The following is a 19,623-nucleotide window of genomic DNA, read 5'->3' on the forward strand; positions in this document are numbered from 1 at the left end:
ACAGAGGAGTACCAGTTTTTGAAAGTTTGGAACTATTTCTCCATTTCTCCATAAAATCTCTACCACTAAACTATAGGGAAGACATGGAAAAATAGAAATGCAATTTTTTTTTTAAATGAAAAAGTGAACATGTTAGTAATGTCCCATCTTTATCTATGGGGCGGCACAGCGGGCGAGTTGCTGCCTTATAGTGCCAGAGACCCAGGTTCGATCCTGATTACGGGTGCTGTCTGTACAGAATTTGTACGTTCTCCCTGTGACCGTGTGGGTTTTCTTCAGGTTCTCCAGTTTCCTCCCACACTCCAAAGACCTACAGTTTGTAGGTTAATTTGCTTTGGTAAAAATTGTAAATTGTCCCTCGTGTGTGTAGGATGGTGCTAGTGTATGGAGAACGCTGGTCGGCGCGGACTCAGTGGGCCGAAGGGCCTGTTCCCACGCTGTATCTCTAAACTACATTAAATTTAAGGCGAACATTAATAGATCATCTCTGATCTTTTTTTATTTTTTATTGGTGTGTGAACTGAATTTTGTTTTGGAAAATTGGCTCTCTTCGACATGCCTGCTATTTCTCTGGACATTTTAGTCATCCAAAAACCTAATCTAAATGTTAGCATAAAAAATTCTAAACTTTCTCTCCATGGTAAATTATAGCCCATGGGAAATGAACTTGGACAGTCTCAAGCAAGTAGCTTTCATTGAAAAGAGTGCAAGTGTCTTTTTGATGTGGTGCAGACAGCAGGGAAGGGAGATTTTCTAAGACAGAAGTTCAGCCATATTAAAAGTTTAAACATGAATGACTAATGAACAGTCAGCTATCCTATTCATTTCTAAGAAGGTTAGGGAATAAGCAAATTCAGGAATGATCCTACTCTAAATACAAAATTGCACCTGGTTCTGTGACATCAGCAAATTGCACCTCTTAGTGTTAAGTTGTGGGCTTGCAAGCAAATATCTTCACATTATGGATTAGTTTAGTTTAGAGAGGCAGCGCAGAAAAAGGCCCTTAAGCCCATCAAGTCCACGCCGACCAGCGATCACCGCTCACTTACACTATCCTACACACACTAGGGGCAAATTACAATTAAACCAAACCAACTAACCTACAAAACTACATCTTTGTATCAGGAGTATCAGGATATTTATTCACAAAATGCTGGAGTAACTCAGCAGGTCAGGCAGCATCTCAGGAGAGAAGGAATGGGCGATGTTTCGGGTCGAGACCCTTCTTCAGTCGGAAGAAGGGTCTCGATCCGAAACGTCACCCATTCCTTCTCTCCTGAGATGCTGCCTGACCTGCTGAGTTACTCCAGCATTTTGTGAATAAATACCTTCGATTTGTACCAGCATCTGCAGTTATTTTCTTACAGGAGTATCAGGATGATGAAACAGTATGGAGTGAAAAGAGAACGAATGGGCAGCTGACTGTACAATAGCACTATACAATCCAAAGACATGCAAACCAGATATCTTATATTATTTCATGATTAATTTCAAATGAACATCCATAAACAGAAATAAATCAATCTTTGCTTAAAGCAGACATTCAGTGACCAGTAAATAACTGGATGGAAATCAAGCCATGCTGTATTCTGAAATACCAATGACTTTTACACATTGAGCTATTTTTTCAGAATGTCCTCTCTGAGTGTCGCAGTGAGATTCTCCCCGATTCGTGAAGCCTCTTTTACCTCCTTCTCTATCACATCTGAAACATTGAACCCTGGAACACCAGTCCTGCCAACCTGTCAATCTCGCAACCAAGTCTCCGTAATGGCCATGACATCATCGTTCCAGACTCTAAGTTCATCTGCTTTTCCCCCCATGATATTTTTCACGTTTGAAATAAACATACTTAAACCCATCGTTTTCACCATATTCCTCATCTTTTCCCTGGCCGTCCTTCCTTTGAGATTTTCAGGTCATAATCTCTACCTACCCATCTGCTGAACGTCTGTTCTGGTTCCCATCCACCTGCCACTCTAGTATAAACCCTCCCGCGTAGCGCTAACAAACCTCCCTGCATGAATATTATTCCCCCTCCAGTTCAGGTACAACCCGACCCTCTTGTACAGATCACCTCTGAACCCAAAGGGATCCCAATCAGAAAAAATAATTGCTGCCCCCTCCACGCATTCATCGGTTCTATGCTCCTACACCTTCTCTCACTAGCATGTGGCACCGGGAGTAATCAGAGAATAAAAACATAGAAAAATAGGTGCAGGAGTAGGCCATTCAGCCCTTCGAGCCAGCACAACCATTCAATATGATCACGGCTGATCATTTAAAATCCGTACCCCATTCCAGCTTTTCTCCTATATCCCTTGATTCCTTTAGCCCTAAGAGCTAAATCTAACTCTCTCTTGAAAACATCCAGTGAATTGGCCTCCGCTGCCTTCTATGGCAAAGAATTTCACAGATTCACAACTCTCTGGGTGAAGAGGTTTTTCCTCATCTCAGTCCTAAATGGCCTACCCCGCATTCTTAAACTGTGACCCCTGGTTCTGGACTCCCCCAACATCGGGAACATTTTTCCTGCATTTAGACCGTCCAATCCTTTAAGAATTTTATATGTTTCCATAAGATCCCCTCTCATCCTTCTAAATTCCAGTGAATACAAGCCCAGTCGACCCATTCTTTCATCATATGTCAGTCCCGCCATCCCGGGAATTAACCTGGTGAACCTACGCTGCACTCCCTCAATACCAATAATGTCCTTCCTCAAATTAGGAGACCAAAATTTCATACAATACTCTAGGTGCGGTCTCACCAGGGGCCTGTACAACTGGTTCTGGACTCCCCAATCACTGTATCAATGTCTGACTTCACCCTTCCCTGTCGTGCCTCAGAGTCCAGCTTGGCCTGACTGCTGATGTTGCTCTCCTCTGAACAGTCCTCCCCCCCCCCCCCTCCCCAACAGCATTCTAAACAGTCACCCCACTGCCCCAACTTGTTTTGGAGGGGATGGTCAGAAGGGAATATTGCATCTGCCTACTCCCTTTCTTAGTGATCACCCATCTACTTTCTGCCTGCATTATATTACATTTTTTTCAGGTGTGAACTGTTGTCTTTTGGAAGAGTTTTGAGCTAATCAGGCATAGAAAATCTCAAGTATGGTAAATGAGGTTTAATGTTAGATTTGATCATCTGAAATATTTATTGAATTTTTTTGCTTTTCAGCTGAAGTTCTAATTCATTTACACTAATTTTAATTATTCTTAACTTAATAGAGCTGAATGATAATCTGTAACCGTTGAACGGTAAATTAATCAATTTATAGAAGAGGTTCCAAAATTAAGATGGACTGGAAAAACACTTAATTTTCTTTCTTCATACGCACTATTTTATCTCACCTTTTTGTACTTCCATAGTTGGTTTCCTTTCATTCCATGGCAATCAAATAGAGTTACTTGACTGCTTTGTGAAACTGCATCAAAACAATATTTTCTAGCATGTAAGGAATCTCCGGGACGAATATCTTCTCGCCAACCCAACGTGAATATCTGAAGCAGTGATCAGAAATGGAAACGAGATTAGTAACATGAACATCCAAAAATGGCAATTTACTATTGGGGCGGATATAAAGCCTGCACTGTAATTCCAGTGAAAGGCAATAGGTTATGGGAAAGGCCCATAAGGATAAGACCATACAGTGGATGGTATCGTAGTGAAGATGGTTATCAAAAATTACAGCAGGATCTTGATCAGTTGGCCAAGTGGGCAGGCAAATGGTTAATAGAGTTTAATGCAGATAAGTGCGAGGTGTTGTATTTTGGGAAGTCAAACCAGGGCAGGACCTACACAGCGAATGGCAGGGCCCTGGGGAATGTTGTACAGCAGAGGGATGTTGGAGTGCAGGTACATAGTTCCTTGAAAGTGCATCACAGGTAGATAGGGTGGTCAAGAAGGCTTTTGGTTCATTGACCATCATCAGTCAGGGTATACAGTATAGACGTTGGGTTGTTATGCTCCAGTTGTTCAAAATGTTAGCGAGGCCACATTTGGAGTATTATGTGCAGTTTTGGTCACCTTATTGTAGAAAGGCTGTTGTTAAGCTGGAAAGAGTGCAGAGAAGATTTACAAGGATCTTAACAGGACCTGAGCAGATGAGTAATAGGGAGAGGATGGGCAGGCTAAGATTATATCCCGGAGTGCAGGAGGCTGTGGAGTGATCTTGTAGAGGTATATAAGATCAAGACATGAATAGCTAGGGTGAATAAACAGAGTCTTTTACCCAAGGTAGGAGAATTAAAATCTGGAGGTCATTAGTTTAAGATGAGTGGGGAAAAATTAATAGGAGAGAGTCAATTTTTCACATTCCATGGGTAGAGAGAACAAGCTGGCAGAGGAGGTAGTTGAAGCTGGTACTATAACTATATTTAAAAGACATTTGGACAGGTACATAGATAGGTAAGATTTAGAGGGATATGGGCCAAAAGCAGGCAGGTGGGACTAGTTTAGATGGGGCATCAAGGTTAACCCAGAGAGTTGTGAATTTGTGGAATTCTCTGCCTCAGAAGGCAGTGGAGGCTGATTCACTGGATACATTAAAAAGAGAGTTAGATAGAGCTCTTTGGGCTAGCGGAATCAAGGGATATGGGGAGAAGGCAGGAACGGGGTATTGATTGTGGATGATCAGCCACATTGAATGGCGGTTTTGGCTCGAAGGGCCAAATGACCTACTCCTGCACCTATTATCTATGTATCTATGGCATGGGATGGTTAGGCAGAAGGGCCTCTTTCCGTGTTGCATGACTCTATGAGGGGTGTTTAAAGGAGAAAGAGTCAAGAAAATGCACATTTTCTATGCAAATGTCATCACAAATGCAACCTGAAAATCTTAGTTATTCCTTTTTAATTTTTTGCAGTTCAATCCCATCTACCGAATAAGTGGAGCAGCAATGGAAAGACAAAGAGCAGGAAACAAAAATATTAAAGGATTTACCAAGCAGTAGAAAAGGGAGTTGAATAAAAAGATAATGAATCAGCACAATTTGTTCATTTTATATCTGGTCTTCTAGTTGTATATATTTGAAATAACTTGCCTGTTCATGTGACCAAGATCCTTCTTCACCATCTTTGACACAAGGTTCCAGTTTCAGCTGTGAGCCGGAAGACCCATGTTTACTGTCCGCACAAAGTTCAGTACCAACATTACGAATCTGGCACAAAAAAAAATTGTTTCATGTGAATTACAAATTCACCTTTTTAATGATTGCAAAAGAGGATTTCATGCACAGAAATTAATTTTGAATTGTATTTCTATTCTGGCTTCTAAACTTTTCACAAGGAGGAATGGGGATGTCATAATGCCGACTTAAATGCCCTGCAATATTTAATAATTTGTTTAGTTTATTATTGTCACACGTACCAAGGAACAGTGAAAAGCTTTTGTTTGCGTGCTATCCAATCAAAGAAAAGACTATACATGATTACAAACAAACCATCCACAGTGTACAGATAAAAGATAACGGGTACACATTTAGTGCTAAGGTATAACATTGAAGCCCAATAAAGTTTGATTAAAATAAGTTCAAAGGTCTCCAATGAGGTAGGTGGGAGTTCGGGTGATGAGAGGGCTGTTCAGTTGCATGATAACAGCTGGGAAGAAACTTTCAACTGTTACTTAGTAATAATGAAAAATGTATGGACAAACAGATATTTCATCAACACCACTCTTTTCACACAGATCAATTGATAACAACCTGCTTATAACCATCTCTCATGCCAATGTTTCTATTAAAATTAATATCTCTTGATTGTTCACTGACCATTTTATGTTTGCCTCTTAGGATTGTGAAAATTTCTTATTTTTTCTTGTTGACTATTTTGCCTTCAATGTTTAACAGTTTTACCTCCTTCCATGCTGCCAGCTGGTTGAACAACCAGAAAAATTACAATCTTTGCTAGAATTGTGATTGCCTGTACATTCATATTCTTTGCTTTAGCCACATTCTCATCTATTGAGGAAATAATTTCAAGTAACACCATTCCACTGGTTCATGGTCTTCCCTCTTTACTCATCAACCATTCGTTAAATACTCTTTACCCTAGGAAAACAACAAAACTATTACCATTTATTGCCTAAAAGATTTCACTGTCGACCCACATAGTCATTCAGTTTTACAATGGCTTTTGCTTGCTAAAATTTGGATTCCCAACACCTATAAGTTTTCACTTCACATAAATTTATCTTTTATGAGTATGCTATCTTGATCTGTTTTTTTGCTGACCTTATCATCAATTCAGGTTAAACATTTTCACTTCCAGCTGATGTTATACTTAAAATGTTTACTTACTTAGATTTAGGTTTATTAATGTCACGTATCGAGGTAGAGTGAAAAACTTTGTTTTGCAAGCTACCCAATCAAATCAGATAATACCAGACATAAACACAATCAGGCCAACCTGAAGAGCAAAGGGGGAGATACAGAATGCAGCATACAATTCTCAGCATCATAGCACATCAGTTCCTGAGACCAAGTCCAATGTCCGCAGTAGGGTAGAGGTGAATCGGACCGTACCCTAGCTTATGGAAGGACCGTTCAGATTGATTGGAATGGACACAAAAAGCTCTAGTAATTCAGCTGGTACGGCATAATCTCTGGAGAAAAGGAATATAGGTGACGTTTCGGGTCGAGACCCTTCTTGAGATTGTCAGGAGGAATCACAGAGGAGGTGCAGAGAGAGAGGGTGTTGCACAACTCTTCTCGAAGAGAGGAGAACTTCTGCAAAGTAGGCACACCTTGAGGAGATTTTACAGTAGAGCAGGCAAAATGGGTAGGAAGGAACGGCAGAAGCTGGTTTATACCGAAGATAGACACAAAAAGCTGGAGTCACTCAGCGGGTCAGGCAGCATCTCTGGAGAAAAGGAATAGGTGACATTCCAGGCCAACACCCTTCTTCAGACTGTAGAGAGGTCTCGACCCGAAAGGTCACCTATTCCACTTCTCCAGAGATGCTGCCTGACCCGCTGAGTTTTTAAGAGACTGATTGGGATATTAGGTTCAGTGGAAGTAGCCATGTGGAATTTCACATACTTGAACACACTTGCCAACTCTCTCAGTTAAGTAACTATGAATATATCGTTATGCTTAAGTTCAGCAAACACACCTTGCCCCATGCACTAGATGGAGGTTCTACCGGCGGATAGTATTTTGGCAAATCCCAGGCCACTTCAGTCATGAACCACTTAAAGCTTTTGCAATTGAGGGAATTCCGCAGCTCTTTCTGTGGATTCACATCACCAGCAGAGATATGTCGGAATTCTGGCTTTCGCCTATAAAGGTGCTCAGCATATTCATCCATCCAAACTTCAGCAACTCTTTTCAGATTCTGTAACCCAAAAACAGCATCTGTGAAAAGATCCATTATTTGCATATTTAACAAATACATGGTAAACACTTTGAAAGTATTTTTAATGTAGATTTTAAAACAAAATGCTGGAAACACTCAGCAGATCAGGCAGTATCTGCATCTGAAACAGGTCCATTGCTTTATCAGAATATTCCTCTCTGCAGACACTGCATGACCTGCTAATTTTTTTTCTGTGTTATATCAGGATTTCCAGCTTCTGCTATGATTTGCTTTTGTGAAAATAGTGTGTCAGCCTGCGAACGCAATGAATTTCGAATTTCAGTAGTTTTCACGGTGAATTCACAATTGTGTGGAGCGCAAAGTGTAAAGATAAATTTGTTTCTCCTGTCATTTAGCTAGAAGTCCTAAGAGCCCTCAGATTTGTCTCATTTTATTGGCAACAGAAAATCCAAGGAATATTCGATGCAGGAGTAGGCCATTTGGCCCATCATGGCAAATCCCAGGCCTGTCATGAGCCTCTTAAAACTTTTGCAATTAATTGAATTTTGCAGCTCTTTCTGTGGATTCACATCACAAGCAGAGATATGTCGGGATTCTGGTCCTCTGCTCAATAAAATCAAGGCCAATTTCAGAGCCACTTGTTTTCACATCCCATTAAAATCTAAAAATCTATCAAGGGCACTAAGGATCAGGGTACAGTTTTGTTGATTGAATGCAAAAAAATCACATATAAAATCCCCTTTCTAAGATTGCTGACTTGACCTTTCTTCCCATTCTCTCAAGACATTTACACACCTGTCCATTGTGCTCAAATTAGTTGTCATGCCAATGTCCAGCAATACTTCATTGGAAGTAAATGACAACTTTGATAATTTAAACCTCCTGACACCAAAATCTTCCAAAATATTAAGAAAAACTACAAATATATTTAATCAATAATCGAACACGTACTTTGTCAAACCATCAAACATTAGGGCCCTGCTTTTCGAGGGTAAATATTAGTCTACAATAAAAAATGATGTAATGTAAACTGAATGACTTACTCTAGGCAAGCCACCTCCGCCTGGAAAGGTGTAGGGAACAAACTTCCTGTAGATGTGTCCTACTCTGGAGCAAGGGACATCTTCCATCCGTCCTCCACACATCCACACCTAGATCCCATCCACACCAAAAAAAAATGTAAATGTGTAAATCAAAAATCACTCATTTACTATAAGTGAAAATATCCTTATTGTATCTACCCGATTCGATCAATTGATAATTTTATAGAAACAAGGATACTGGAATCTTAAGTAAAACACAAAGTACTGGAGTAACTCAGCGGGTCAGACCTCAGCTCTCTGAGAACAACCTGGAGCATCAAAAGATGCTGCCTGACCCGCTGAGTAACTCCAGCAATTTGTGATCATTTTAAACATACCGCTGGAGGCACTGTTGGAGAATTATGTGGATAGGAATTTTATTTTAAACAAGGACTAATGTTCAAATTGGATAAACAACCCAGTCACAATTTATCTTGCAAGGATATTTTAAGGTTATCAAAACCAATCATCAGGTATGGAATATTCCAATACTGTACCATTGAAGACAATAGATAAATATTCACGTCCCCAATGAAACTTTGATGATGAGATCAGTGAAGACATAAAGTGACCATTTCAATTATTAATACATTGGTAAATGCATATCTCTGCCACTCAATCCACAATGTATCTTGTCTGCTGTTTATGTATCCAGAGAGCTATCCCTCAACACTGCAACAAAACGGGGTGTATTTTGGGTGAAACACAAAGTTCTGGAGGAATTCAGCTGGTCAAGCAGCATATTTGGAGGAAGCGGATAGGCAATGTTTTGGGTCGGGACCCTTTTTTAGCTTCTGAATTTGGGTGTCTGCTATAAGACTATTCAGGGGAGCCTTGCATGCAGCTTACCTTGAATGATATTTCATACTGCTCTCCGCCCCAAATATCCAAACCCGTGTCATATCCACCCAGTTCCCAGAACCATTTTCTTTCAACAGCAAACAAACCACCAGCCATGACAGGTGATCTAAAAAGATGCAAATAAATGTTATACATTTTAGTTAGATCATTACTCCAAAGACGTACAGGTTTGTAGGTTAATTGGCTTGGTATAAATGTATAAATGTAAAAAGATTGTCCCTAGTGTGTGTGTAGGATAGTGTCAGTGTGTGGGGATCGCTGGTCAGTGCGGACTCGGTGGGCCAAAGGGCCTGGTGCCGCACTGTATCTAAACTAAACTGAAAAAGGAGGAAGAAATCACTCAGCCCATCTAATCTCTCCATGACTGATCTTTTGTCTTTGTATCGTTTTCCTGCATAAACCCTAACTGCTGCTTTGCTCAATTATCTTCACATCTGATCCATCTCTGTCTTAAACATACTCAGCAAGGCTATGTCCCCATAGCCCTCTTAGCTTCAGCCAACCAAAGATTAATTTCCCTTTGAGAAGAAGAATTTACAATCTCTGAAGCTGGAAAGAGAGCAGAGATTTACGAGGATATTGCCAGAATCGAGGGCCCGAGCTATAGGGAGAGGTTGAGCAGGCTACTCCTTATTAAATTTAATTAAAAATAAAGCTGGCTAAAGTTTAGTTTAGAGATGCAGCATGGAATTAGGCCCTTTGGCCCACCGAGTCCATCAATCACCCGTTCACTATAGTTCCATGTTATCCCAGTTTTGCATCCACTCTTTCTACACACAAGGGACAATTTCCAGAGACCAATTAACCTGCAAACCTGCACACCTCTGGGATGTGGGAGGAAACTAAAGCACCCAAAGGAAACCCATGCAGTCGTAGGAGGAATGTGCAAACTCCACACAGACCGCACCCGAAATCAAGATCAATCGCGGGTCACTGGAACTGTGAGGCAGTGTCTCTACCAGCTGCGTCACCCCTCAAAATGGATCTCAAAAATTCTTGTTCATTTCAAAAGTACAAACTCCTTATCTATGTGGATGACATACGACTGAAACTTACTCAAAGGGATCACTTGGATCAGATGTACGTAATTCCAGTGGAATGGGAATACGTTTATAATACATTTCCCAGTCAAATGCTCCTCGCATGGCATCACCAGACTGAGTGCTATATCCAAAATGGTCGTGGTGAATAACATCAATCATAGGGCACACAATTGTTTTGCGGTTCTGAGCAATTCTGTCTGAGAGATCAAAGAGTATGAGATTTCAAATAAAAAATAATTTTATAAAAATAATTTTTAAATATCACTGAATGAACATAAGCATTAAATGAAAAATAAGAATATTATAAGCATGATTAGTAGAAGTCAACAGAGCCAAGAGAAAAATGGTAGCCCATCACTGTGCAAGTATGAACAGTGTAATTCGGTGAGCTTTTGGCCACAAGATGGACATCAACAATATATTCTCATATAACAGGGATAAGCATGTAACAATTAAGATGCGATTTAACTAAATGACCTTTTTATTCTCCAGCAAGACATTGGCAAGGCCACATTTAGAGTATTGTGTTCAGTTTTGGTCAACCTGTTATAGGAAAGATGTTGTTAAACTGGAAAGGGGGCAGAGAATTTTTACGAGAATGTTGCCAGGATTCGAGGGCCTGAGCTACAGGGGGAGGTTGAGCAGGCTATGGCTTTATTCCTTGGAGTGCACAAAGATGAGGGTTGATCTTTTAGAGTAAGAAAATAACTGCAGATGCTGGTAGAAATCGAAGGTATTTATTCACAAAATGCTAGAGTACCTCAGCAGGTCAGGCAGCATCTCAGGAGAGAAGGAATGGGCGACGTTTCGGGTCGAGACCCTTCTTCAGACTGATGTCAGGGGGGCGGGACAAAGGAAGGATATAGGTGGAGACAGGAAGACAGTGGGAGATCTGGGAAGAGGATGGGGAAGCGAGGGACAGAGGACCTATCTAAAGCTGGAGAAGTCAATGTTCATACCACTGGGCTGCAAGCTGCCCAGGCGAAATATGAGGTGCTGTTCCTCCAATTTCCGGTGGGACTCACTATGGCACTGGAGGAGGCCCATGACAGAAAGGTCAGACTGGGAATGGGAGGGGGAGTTGAAGTGCTCAACCACCGGGAGATCAGATTGGTTAACGCGGACCGAGCGCAGGCATTGAGCGAAGCGATCGCCGAGCCTGCGTTTGGTTTCGCCGTTGACATCTGGAGCAGCGGATGCAATAGATGAGGTTGGAGGAGGTACAGGTGAACCCCTGTCTCACCTGGAAAGACTGTTTGGGTCCTTGGATGGAGTTGAGGGGGGAGGTAAAGGGACAGGTGTTGCATCTCGTGTGGTTGCAGGGGAAAGTGCTGGGGATGGGGTGGTTTGGGTAGGAAGGGACGAGTGGACCAGGGAGTTATGGAGGGAACGGTCTCTGCGGAACGCAGAAAGGGGAGGGGATGGGAAGATATGGCCAGTGGTGGGGTCCCGTTGTAGGTGACGGAAATGTTGGCGGATGATTTGTTGGATAGGCTGGCTGGTGGGGTGGAAGGTGAGAACGAGGGGGATTCTGTCCTTGTTACGAGTGAGGGGAGGGGGAGCAAGAGCGGAGCTGCGGGATGTAGAAGAGACCCTCGCGAGAGCCTCATCTATAATAGAAGAGGGGAAGCCCCGTTTCCTGAAGAATGAGGACATCTCTGACGCCCTAGTGTGAAACACCTCGTCCCGGGCGCAGATGCGGCGTAGATGGAGGAATTGGGAGTAGGGGATAGACTTTTTGCAGGAGACCGGGTGGGAAGAAGTGTAGTCCAGATAGCTGTGCGAGTCAGTGGATTTATAGTAGATAAACTATAGCGATATAGATATAGTGATCTTTTAGAGGTGTACAAGTTGATGAGACCAATAGATTGGGTAAATGCACAGAGCCTTTTACCCAGAGTAGGGAAATAAAAAAACAGAGGACATAGGTTTAAGGTGAGGGGAAAAGGTTTAATAGAAACCTGAGGGGCAACTTTTTTTTTAATATACGAAGGTGGTAGGTATATGGAATAAGATGCCGAAGGAGATCGTTGAGGCAAGTACTATCATGTTTAAAAATCATTTGGAATGTTACATGGAAAGAGGGATATGGATCAAGCGCAGGAAGGTCGGATTAATGTAGATGGGGCATGATGTTTAGCACGGGTAAGTTGGGCCGAAGTGCCTGTTTCCACGCTGTACAACTCTATGAGCACAACTTCAAGGAGAAAGTGTACATGGAACAAACTGAATAAAAAATTCATAGCAAGTTGAATTTGTGAAATAGTTTTCCAGCTTTCATTTTCCATTCTCTGCATGACTATTGCTCTTCCTTTTTTAACATTATTAACACACTGATCCCAGTTACCTTTGGTTGCAAACAAAAGACGCATTACACATTCTGCGCATACGGCTTTTTCTTCGAAGATACACAGACTAGCTACAATTAGATCTAGATCTCAATCAAGTCCCACTCTTCACACATTATCTGCTCAAAATGTCAACGTATCTCACCAAGCAATGGCGGCAGCCAATTCACATTAGCTTCACAATGAGAGTCCAAGAAAGTTATGACCTCTGCAGTGGCCATTGAGGCCCCCAGTAGCCGTGTGCGAATCAAACCTTCTCGCTTCTTAGTTCGCAAAATCCTGACCTTCCGAAATCGTGCCATATATTCTTCCAGGCGCTTTTTCAAATGTTCTGTTTGAAAAATAAAAAAACAACTAAGAGCAGAGGAAATTGGTTCCATACACTCAAGGCTATTAATAACCTGACAGGACACTGAAACAAAAGTCAAACTGGGCAGGCTCTGTAGTACAAATGTTTCGTTTGGAGATGAAACGCCCTACAGCCTAGTGTGTCCACGCCAATCATTGATCGCCCATTCATACTATTTCTATGTTATCTCCTTTATCACCCACTCCCTTACACACGGGGCAATTTACAGAGGCCAATTAACCTACAAACCTGCACGTCTTTGGGATGGTTGAAGAAATGGGAGCACCCGGGGGAAACCCACGCTGTCACAGGGAGAATGTGCAAACTCCACACAGACAGCACCCGAGGTCATGAAAGAACCTGGGTCTCTGGCGCTGTGAGGCAGCAGATCCGCCAGTTGCGCCTCTGTGCCACGTGTTCTTCTACAGTATGTTTCTTATTATTATTATTATCCTGTGATGAAATCCATCATGTACTCATACCTGCATATTGTCTAGGTTTTGCAGCATGCAGGCACTGCCCACTTCATTTGTTGAGGATTGTGTGTAGAATTGAATACAGAGCAATCATCAACAATCATCGCCACTTCTGATATTATAGAAGTAAAATTATTTGCAATGGCTAACGGAGTGGCCAGCCATCAAAACTCTGTAGCTGGGGAGTCAGTAGCAGTCAATATGTTGTCAAAGAATAATCTCTTTGAATATTTCTCATTGTTCACCCTCACCACCTGACTGAGTGTTTCACCTTCAATTCTCTTCCACCAACTCCCTTCCCAATGACTCAAGACCTATTCATCCCAATACACCGGTTCTTTGGAATGTGGGAGCTTTGCACATAACCTGTGCAGCGTGGGAGGACTTTGCAATTAAATCCACAGCAAGAATCGTAAACAGAAAGAAATTAAACATCTATTACACAATCTGAAAACCTTCAAATGGTTTACAATACAATTACTGCAAATACCTGGCAGGTCATTGGCGTCGGCAAAGTACAAAGATAAACTGTGTCTTTCTCACATTTTCTATTTTTACATTTATTTTTGCAAACTCTATTAGTGAAGAAATAGTAATGCCACTTAATTATATTATTCAATACATAATAAAATGTCTTGTCCTTTCACACAGAGTCGCTCTCTTAAGGGGCGGCACGCTGGCGCAACGGTGGAGTTGTGGCCTTACAGCGCCAGAGTCCTGACTACAGGTGCTTGCTTGCCTGACTACAATGCTTGTACGTTCTCCTTGTGACAGCTTGGGTATTCCCTGGGTAGTCCGGATTCCTACCACACTCCAAAGACGTACAGGTTTGTAGGTTAATTGACTTTGGTAAAAATGGAAAATTGTCCCTAGTATGTAGGATAATGTTAGTGTACCGGGATCGCTGGTCGGCGCAGACTCGATGAGCCGATGGGCTTGTTTCCGTGCTGTATCTCGAAACTAAACTAAGAAAAACATTGCCTAGTTCATGCATGATTTTTGAATACTCAAAGAACTTTGTTCACACTGCAGGTACAACCACAAGATGCATCACTCTAATTAACTTTATTGCTCCAACATTATACCTACTGAAAGCCAAAAGATGCACATAACCAAAAAATGATGGGTGATATCGTTTCAGGATGCAATTTAAATTAAACCCAGCATTATCTACCATGATAAATTAATGAAGACTCCAGAATTTCACCTTTTGTAGAAGAGTTTTCTTAGCTCTTCAAAACTGACATGATTTCAATGTAAGTAAACAACAAGATGTGTTTTTGAGATAATAACTGAGCTACTGTTATTTACAGTTGACGAGACTATCTTATAAGAAATATCTTAACAACTACGATGCACTTTTATCATATATCAAGAGGAGAAAAAGGGAACTGAAACCCCAGGTTATATATTTGTGTGCTGAAGCTTAAATTTCTATGTCTCTTTTCTTTAATTTGCAAAATGCAAAATGACTCATCAATTCAACCCTGTAAAAATTAGCTCTGTTAACCCACCTTCCCCTTAGAAGAGGTTAGAGTAGGGATGTCACGTTACCTTGGCATAAAAGGTTGGTTAAGCCAAACTTGAATTATCGTGCAGTTTTGGTTGCTTCACTACAGGAAGGATGTAATTAAGCTTGAAAAAGGTGCAGAAAAACGGACATGGAGCTTGTACATACAGAAGAGACACGTTTAATTTGGCATTTTGTTTGCCAGAGACATTGTGGGCCATAGGCCTGTTTCTGTGCTGTACTGTTCTATGTTCTTAAATGGGAGTCTTCCTCATTTAAAGCTGCACAGTAGAAATTCCAATGCAGAATATAATAAAGGGTAACGGATTCAGTGAATAAAACATGTTGCTCCTTCGACCTACACTGTTAAATTGCAAGGACATCTTTCAAAATTAATTATCCAAAGGTTTGCCTATCATTTCTATAAATCTCATTGTATGATGTTCCTAATATCTAATAGCAGAATGTCTCAAAATATTTGTCTAATGTTTATTTTTTTCCAATTTCTGAAGATCTTGTGTATTAATTGATTATGGTTAGCCAAACAGTAATTAAAATAGAAAATGCCTGGAACATACAGCAGGTTATGCAATGAAAAGGAAAATAAAAATAATGTTTCACGTCAAAGGCCCTTCAATAATGGAGATATGAGAAAATAAATTGGTTTTAGATTGTACAGAGACTTAATAGGTCAACGGGAATATCTCTGATAGGTGTGGACAGGGTTGCCATGGTGATACGCTCTTCATGAAGCCATCTGGTTGAAAGATAATGGGGAGAAATGTGAGAGCACAAGAGTGATATCATAGTCACTCCTTTTTCTTAAAAAAAGTCAATTATGTCATATTTGTTGTGTTCTTTAAAAAGATACAGTGAGTCCGACTGTGTTTTTACGCGAATGTTTATTCAACCGCCATCTGCTCCCCCGGGCTCCTCCCTGTCGCCCTCTGATGACCCCTACCAATAGACCTGTCTAGTCTTAAAGGCACATTGCAATAACACCACATCTCCCCTTTCTAGAATCAATCGGTAGACTGCGGTTGATTCACCAGACCTTAGAGGATTATTCTGCCTCTTTAGCTGGAAGGTCTGTTCCTATCTGAACTAAATTAATTCAACATAAGTACATGTAAACACATTGTCTTAGTGAAAAGGATTTTACCCTTTTCACTAAATTAGAAAAACATTTTTCTTTGGAAACTCTCTTATTTTTTTCACTTATAGTTCAACCTATCTGGTCTCACCACTCTTCTCCCAAACCTGGTTCTGGGAGTGGATGGCAGTTCTGGAATGTTCTCTTTTGGTGGTTCTGCTGAGCTCTGCTCTGGAATGCAACCCGGGAGTTGCTCTTTCATACCACCCCCGCTCTGGTCCGGCAAGGGTTTCATGGGAATTAGATGGCGACGGTTTCGCCTGACCGTCCCGTGAGGTCCCTCCATGATGTAAGAGCGGGGGGCGGTGTGGCTGCCGATCACAGCTCCAGCTTCGCCTTGATCCGTGACCCACACTTCTTGTCCGGGAAAGAGCCTGTCGAGACTCCGTGCACGATGCCGCAGGTTGTACCGTTGTGCATCTCTGATTCTCTTCTCCTTTTCCTTCCACGCAACCACTTCATTGTCGGGAAGAGCAGGATTCAGCAGGGCTGGAAGTGTTGGTACCGTAGTGCGAAGCCTTCTCCCCATAAGGAGTTGGGCTGGGCTGTACCCGTTTTGCAGTGGGGTCGCTCTATATGCAAGTAAAGCGAGGTAGGGATCCGCCGCTTTCTTCAGGAGACCCTTCACTGTCTTGACTGCACGTTCGGCCTCCCCGTTACTCTGAGGATATCTCGGGCTGCTTGTGACATGGCGGAAACCATACGACTTTGCAAACGCAGCAAAGGCGGTTCCGGCAAACTGAGGCCCATTGTCTGTGACCAATGTCTCCGGAATGCCGTGACGTGCAAACATTGATTTGAGGTGGTGGATTACATCTGTCGACTTGGTGGGGCTGAGTGGAGCGATTTCCACGTATCTCGATGCATAATCCACTACCAGCAGGTAGTTCTTGCTTCCCAGCATGAACAAGTCAGCTCCCAGCTTTTGCCATGGTCGGCCTGGGTATTGTGATGGCCAGAGCGGGGGTGGTATGAAAGAGCAACTCCTTTTCGTCAGGCGTTTCCCCCATTTTCACAGGAGCACGCGACAGCGTATCAGCTGTCCACAGACACTTTCCTGGCACATGAGAAATGGAGTAAGAATAGCGCATGAGGCGCATCCGGAAACACTGAATCCGTGGAGGGAGAGCATCCAGTGCCTGTGACCCCAGCAGACTCAGGAGAAGCTCATGATCCGTCTCCATCTGGAAGTGTTTACCGATGAGAAAGTTGCGGAACCTTTCACAAGCCCAGGTCAGGCCCAAGGCCTCTTTCTCCACCTGCGCGTATCTCTGCTCCGTCTGTGTGAGAGATCGCGACACGTAGGCTACCGGTCTCCACTCCTCATCCCATTTTTGGAGAAGTACACTTCCCAGGCCGTAAGATGACGCGTCTGCTGAGACTTTGCATTCACGGTTCGTGTCGTACATGGCTAGTACAGGTGGGGATACCAGTGCATTTTTCAAATCTTGAAACGCTCTTGCCTGGTCGACGCCCCACAGCCAGCAGTTTGTCTTTGTCAGGAGGTCTCGCAGAGCCTTGTCTCTCTCTGCTAGTTGCGGGATGAACTTCCACAGCTGGTTAACCATTCCGAGAAAGCTCCTCAGCTCACTCACATTGGTCGGCTCCTCCATCTTCCTTACAGCCTCAGTCTTGCTCGGGTCAGGACTAATGCCACTGGAGGAGAGGACATGACCAAGAAAGGTCACCTCTTCCTTCGACAGGTCACATTTGCCAATGTTAAGCGTAATGCCCGCCTTTTGGATCCTCGCCAGCACAGTATGCAGACGAGCGTCGTGCTCCTCTCGTGTTTGGCCCCAGACCAGTACATCATCCATGTGGCAGACGATTCCCTCGAGTCCCTCCGTGACCTCTGACACCATCCTGTTTTGAAAGTGTTCGGGGGCAGAGGCAATGCCGAAGGGCAGCCGCTTGAAGTAGTAACGACCGAAGGGTGTGATGAATGTTGTGTATTTTGCTGAGTCTTCGGTCAGGGGTATTTGCCAAAACCCCGTGTTGGCATCCAACTTGCTGAATATTCTGGCTCCAGCCAGCATCCCCAGTGTTTCCTCCACCGATGGCAGGATGTACTTTTCTCGACACACCGACTCGTTGAGGTTAGTGAGATCGATGCATATGCGTACGGCTCCTGTCTTTTACGGCACCACCACCATGCCTGAACACCAGTCAGTAGGCTCTTCAACCCTGGTGATCACCCCCAGGCCTTCCATGCGGGACAGTTCTCGCTCGACTTTACCCATCAGCGGCAACGGAATCCTTCTGGGTGTCTTCAATGAGAACGGTTGGGCCCCTGGTTTCAGCTTGATGGCATACTGCTGTCGTACCTCCCCGAGACCGCTGCATAGCTTCGGATAGCTAGTCTTAAGTGTCTCTATGGTGATGCTGTCTAGCCGAACCACAAGCTCCAGCTTGCCGATAGCAGGCCTCTTCAGCAACGCAGTGTACAGGTGTTGTGTGACATACACATCCTCCATCACCCTTTTCTCTCCTTTCACCAGGAACAGCCCAGCGACGCCCACAACTTCTAGTGGACTCCTCCCGGGTCCCAGCAGTGGCTTGGTTGCTTTACGGAGGGTAGGTGGATCGCTGTCTCTATAGATCTCTTTAAACACGGTGTGGGGTAGGACTGTAACATCGGCGCCGGTGTCAATTTTGAATGACACGTTTTTATCATTTATGTCGATGTTTTCCATCCATGGCTCTCCATCGGCTGTGACGCTGCCTAGGAACATAACTTCCTCGTCCTCAACTTCCTGCACGGTTTTTGGTGATCTACACACACGCTTGTAGTGTCCCTTTCTCCCACATAAATGGCATTTCGCATCCTTTGCCGGGCAATCCTGCCTTGGATGGGACGGAGAGCTGCCACATTTATGGCACTGTACACTTTTCCCCCTGCTGTGTTGGGCGCTGTGTGTTTTGAGTTGGTGGCCATAAGCCTGGTGAGGTTTGTTTTTGGCACCTTTACTACTGCCTTTATACACTCTGTCCACAGATTTAGCATCACTTGTCTCTGTCCTGGTGTCACCTCGCAGAGAAGATTGTTGCCGTTTCACCTCCTCACTCTGCCTCGCCATATTGACAGCCTTTTCGAGCGTCAATTCTGCGTCAAGCTGCATACGTTCGGACAGCCGCTTATCCATCAGTCCGACAACAAGCCTGTCGCGTATCAGCTCGTCGTGTAGCACCCCGTAGTTACAGTGCTCTGCCAGCGCATATAACGCAGTGACAAAGGCATCCACTGTTTCATGTTCTCCCTGCCTGCGCATGTTGAACTTGGCACGCTCATAGATTATATTTTTCTTTACTATGAAAAATCGTTGGAAGCCATCGCGCACTCCTGTGTACTTTCCGCTTTGTGCTACTGTCAGGTTTAACCCGCGCAGAACATCGTCCCGCCTCATCTCCCATGCAATAAATCAGCGTGTTAACTTGATTATCTTCGGAGCTGGCATTCAAGTTACTTGCCAGACGGAACCTTTCGAAC

At 43.2% G+C, this 19,623-nt stretch overlaps 1 protein-coding gene across 1 annotated transcript in view; it reads right to left on the bottom strand.

Moving 5' to 3' along the window:
• The window catches only part of LOC144600055 (polypeptide N-acetylgalactosaminyltransferase 10-like), a 48,731-nt gene that overhangs the window by 13,278 nt on the left and 15,830 nt on the right, over positions 1-19,623 (bottom strand). Inside the window, exons 4-10 of the mRNA XM_078411417.1 lie at positions 12,794-12,979; positions 10,314-10,497; positions 9,246-9,363; positions 8,358-8,465; positions 7,111-7,332; positions 5,043-5,159; positions 3,351-3,500 (exon numbers count right to left, since the gene is read on the bottom strand). Coding sequence (XP_078267543.1) covers positions 3,351-3,500; positions 5,043-5,159; positions 7,111-7,332; positions 8,358-8,465; positions 9,246-9,363; positions 10,314-10,497; positions 12,794-12,979 — 1,085 coding nt within the window. The remainder of the gene's footprint in view (positions 1-3,350; positions 3,501-5,042; positions 5,160-7,110; positions 7,333-8,357; positions 8,466-9,245; positions 9,364-10,313; positions 10,498-12,793; positions 12,980-19,623) is intronic.

This window comes from Rhinoraja longicauda, chromosome 14 (assembly GCF_053455715.1).
Source record: "Rhinoraja longicauda isolate Sanriku21f chromosome 14, sRhiLon1.1, whole genome shotgun sequence".
Taxonomy (NCBI): Eukaryota; Metazoa; Chordata; class Chondrichthyes; order Rajiformes; family Arhynchobatidae; genus Rhinoraja; species Rhinoraja longicauda.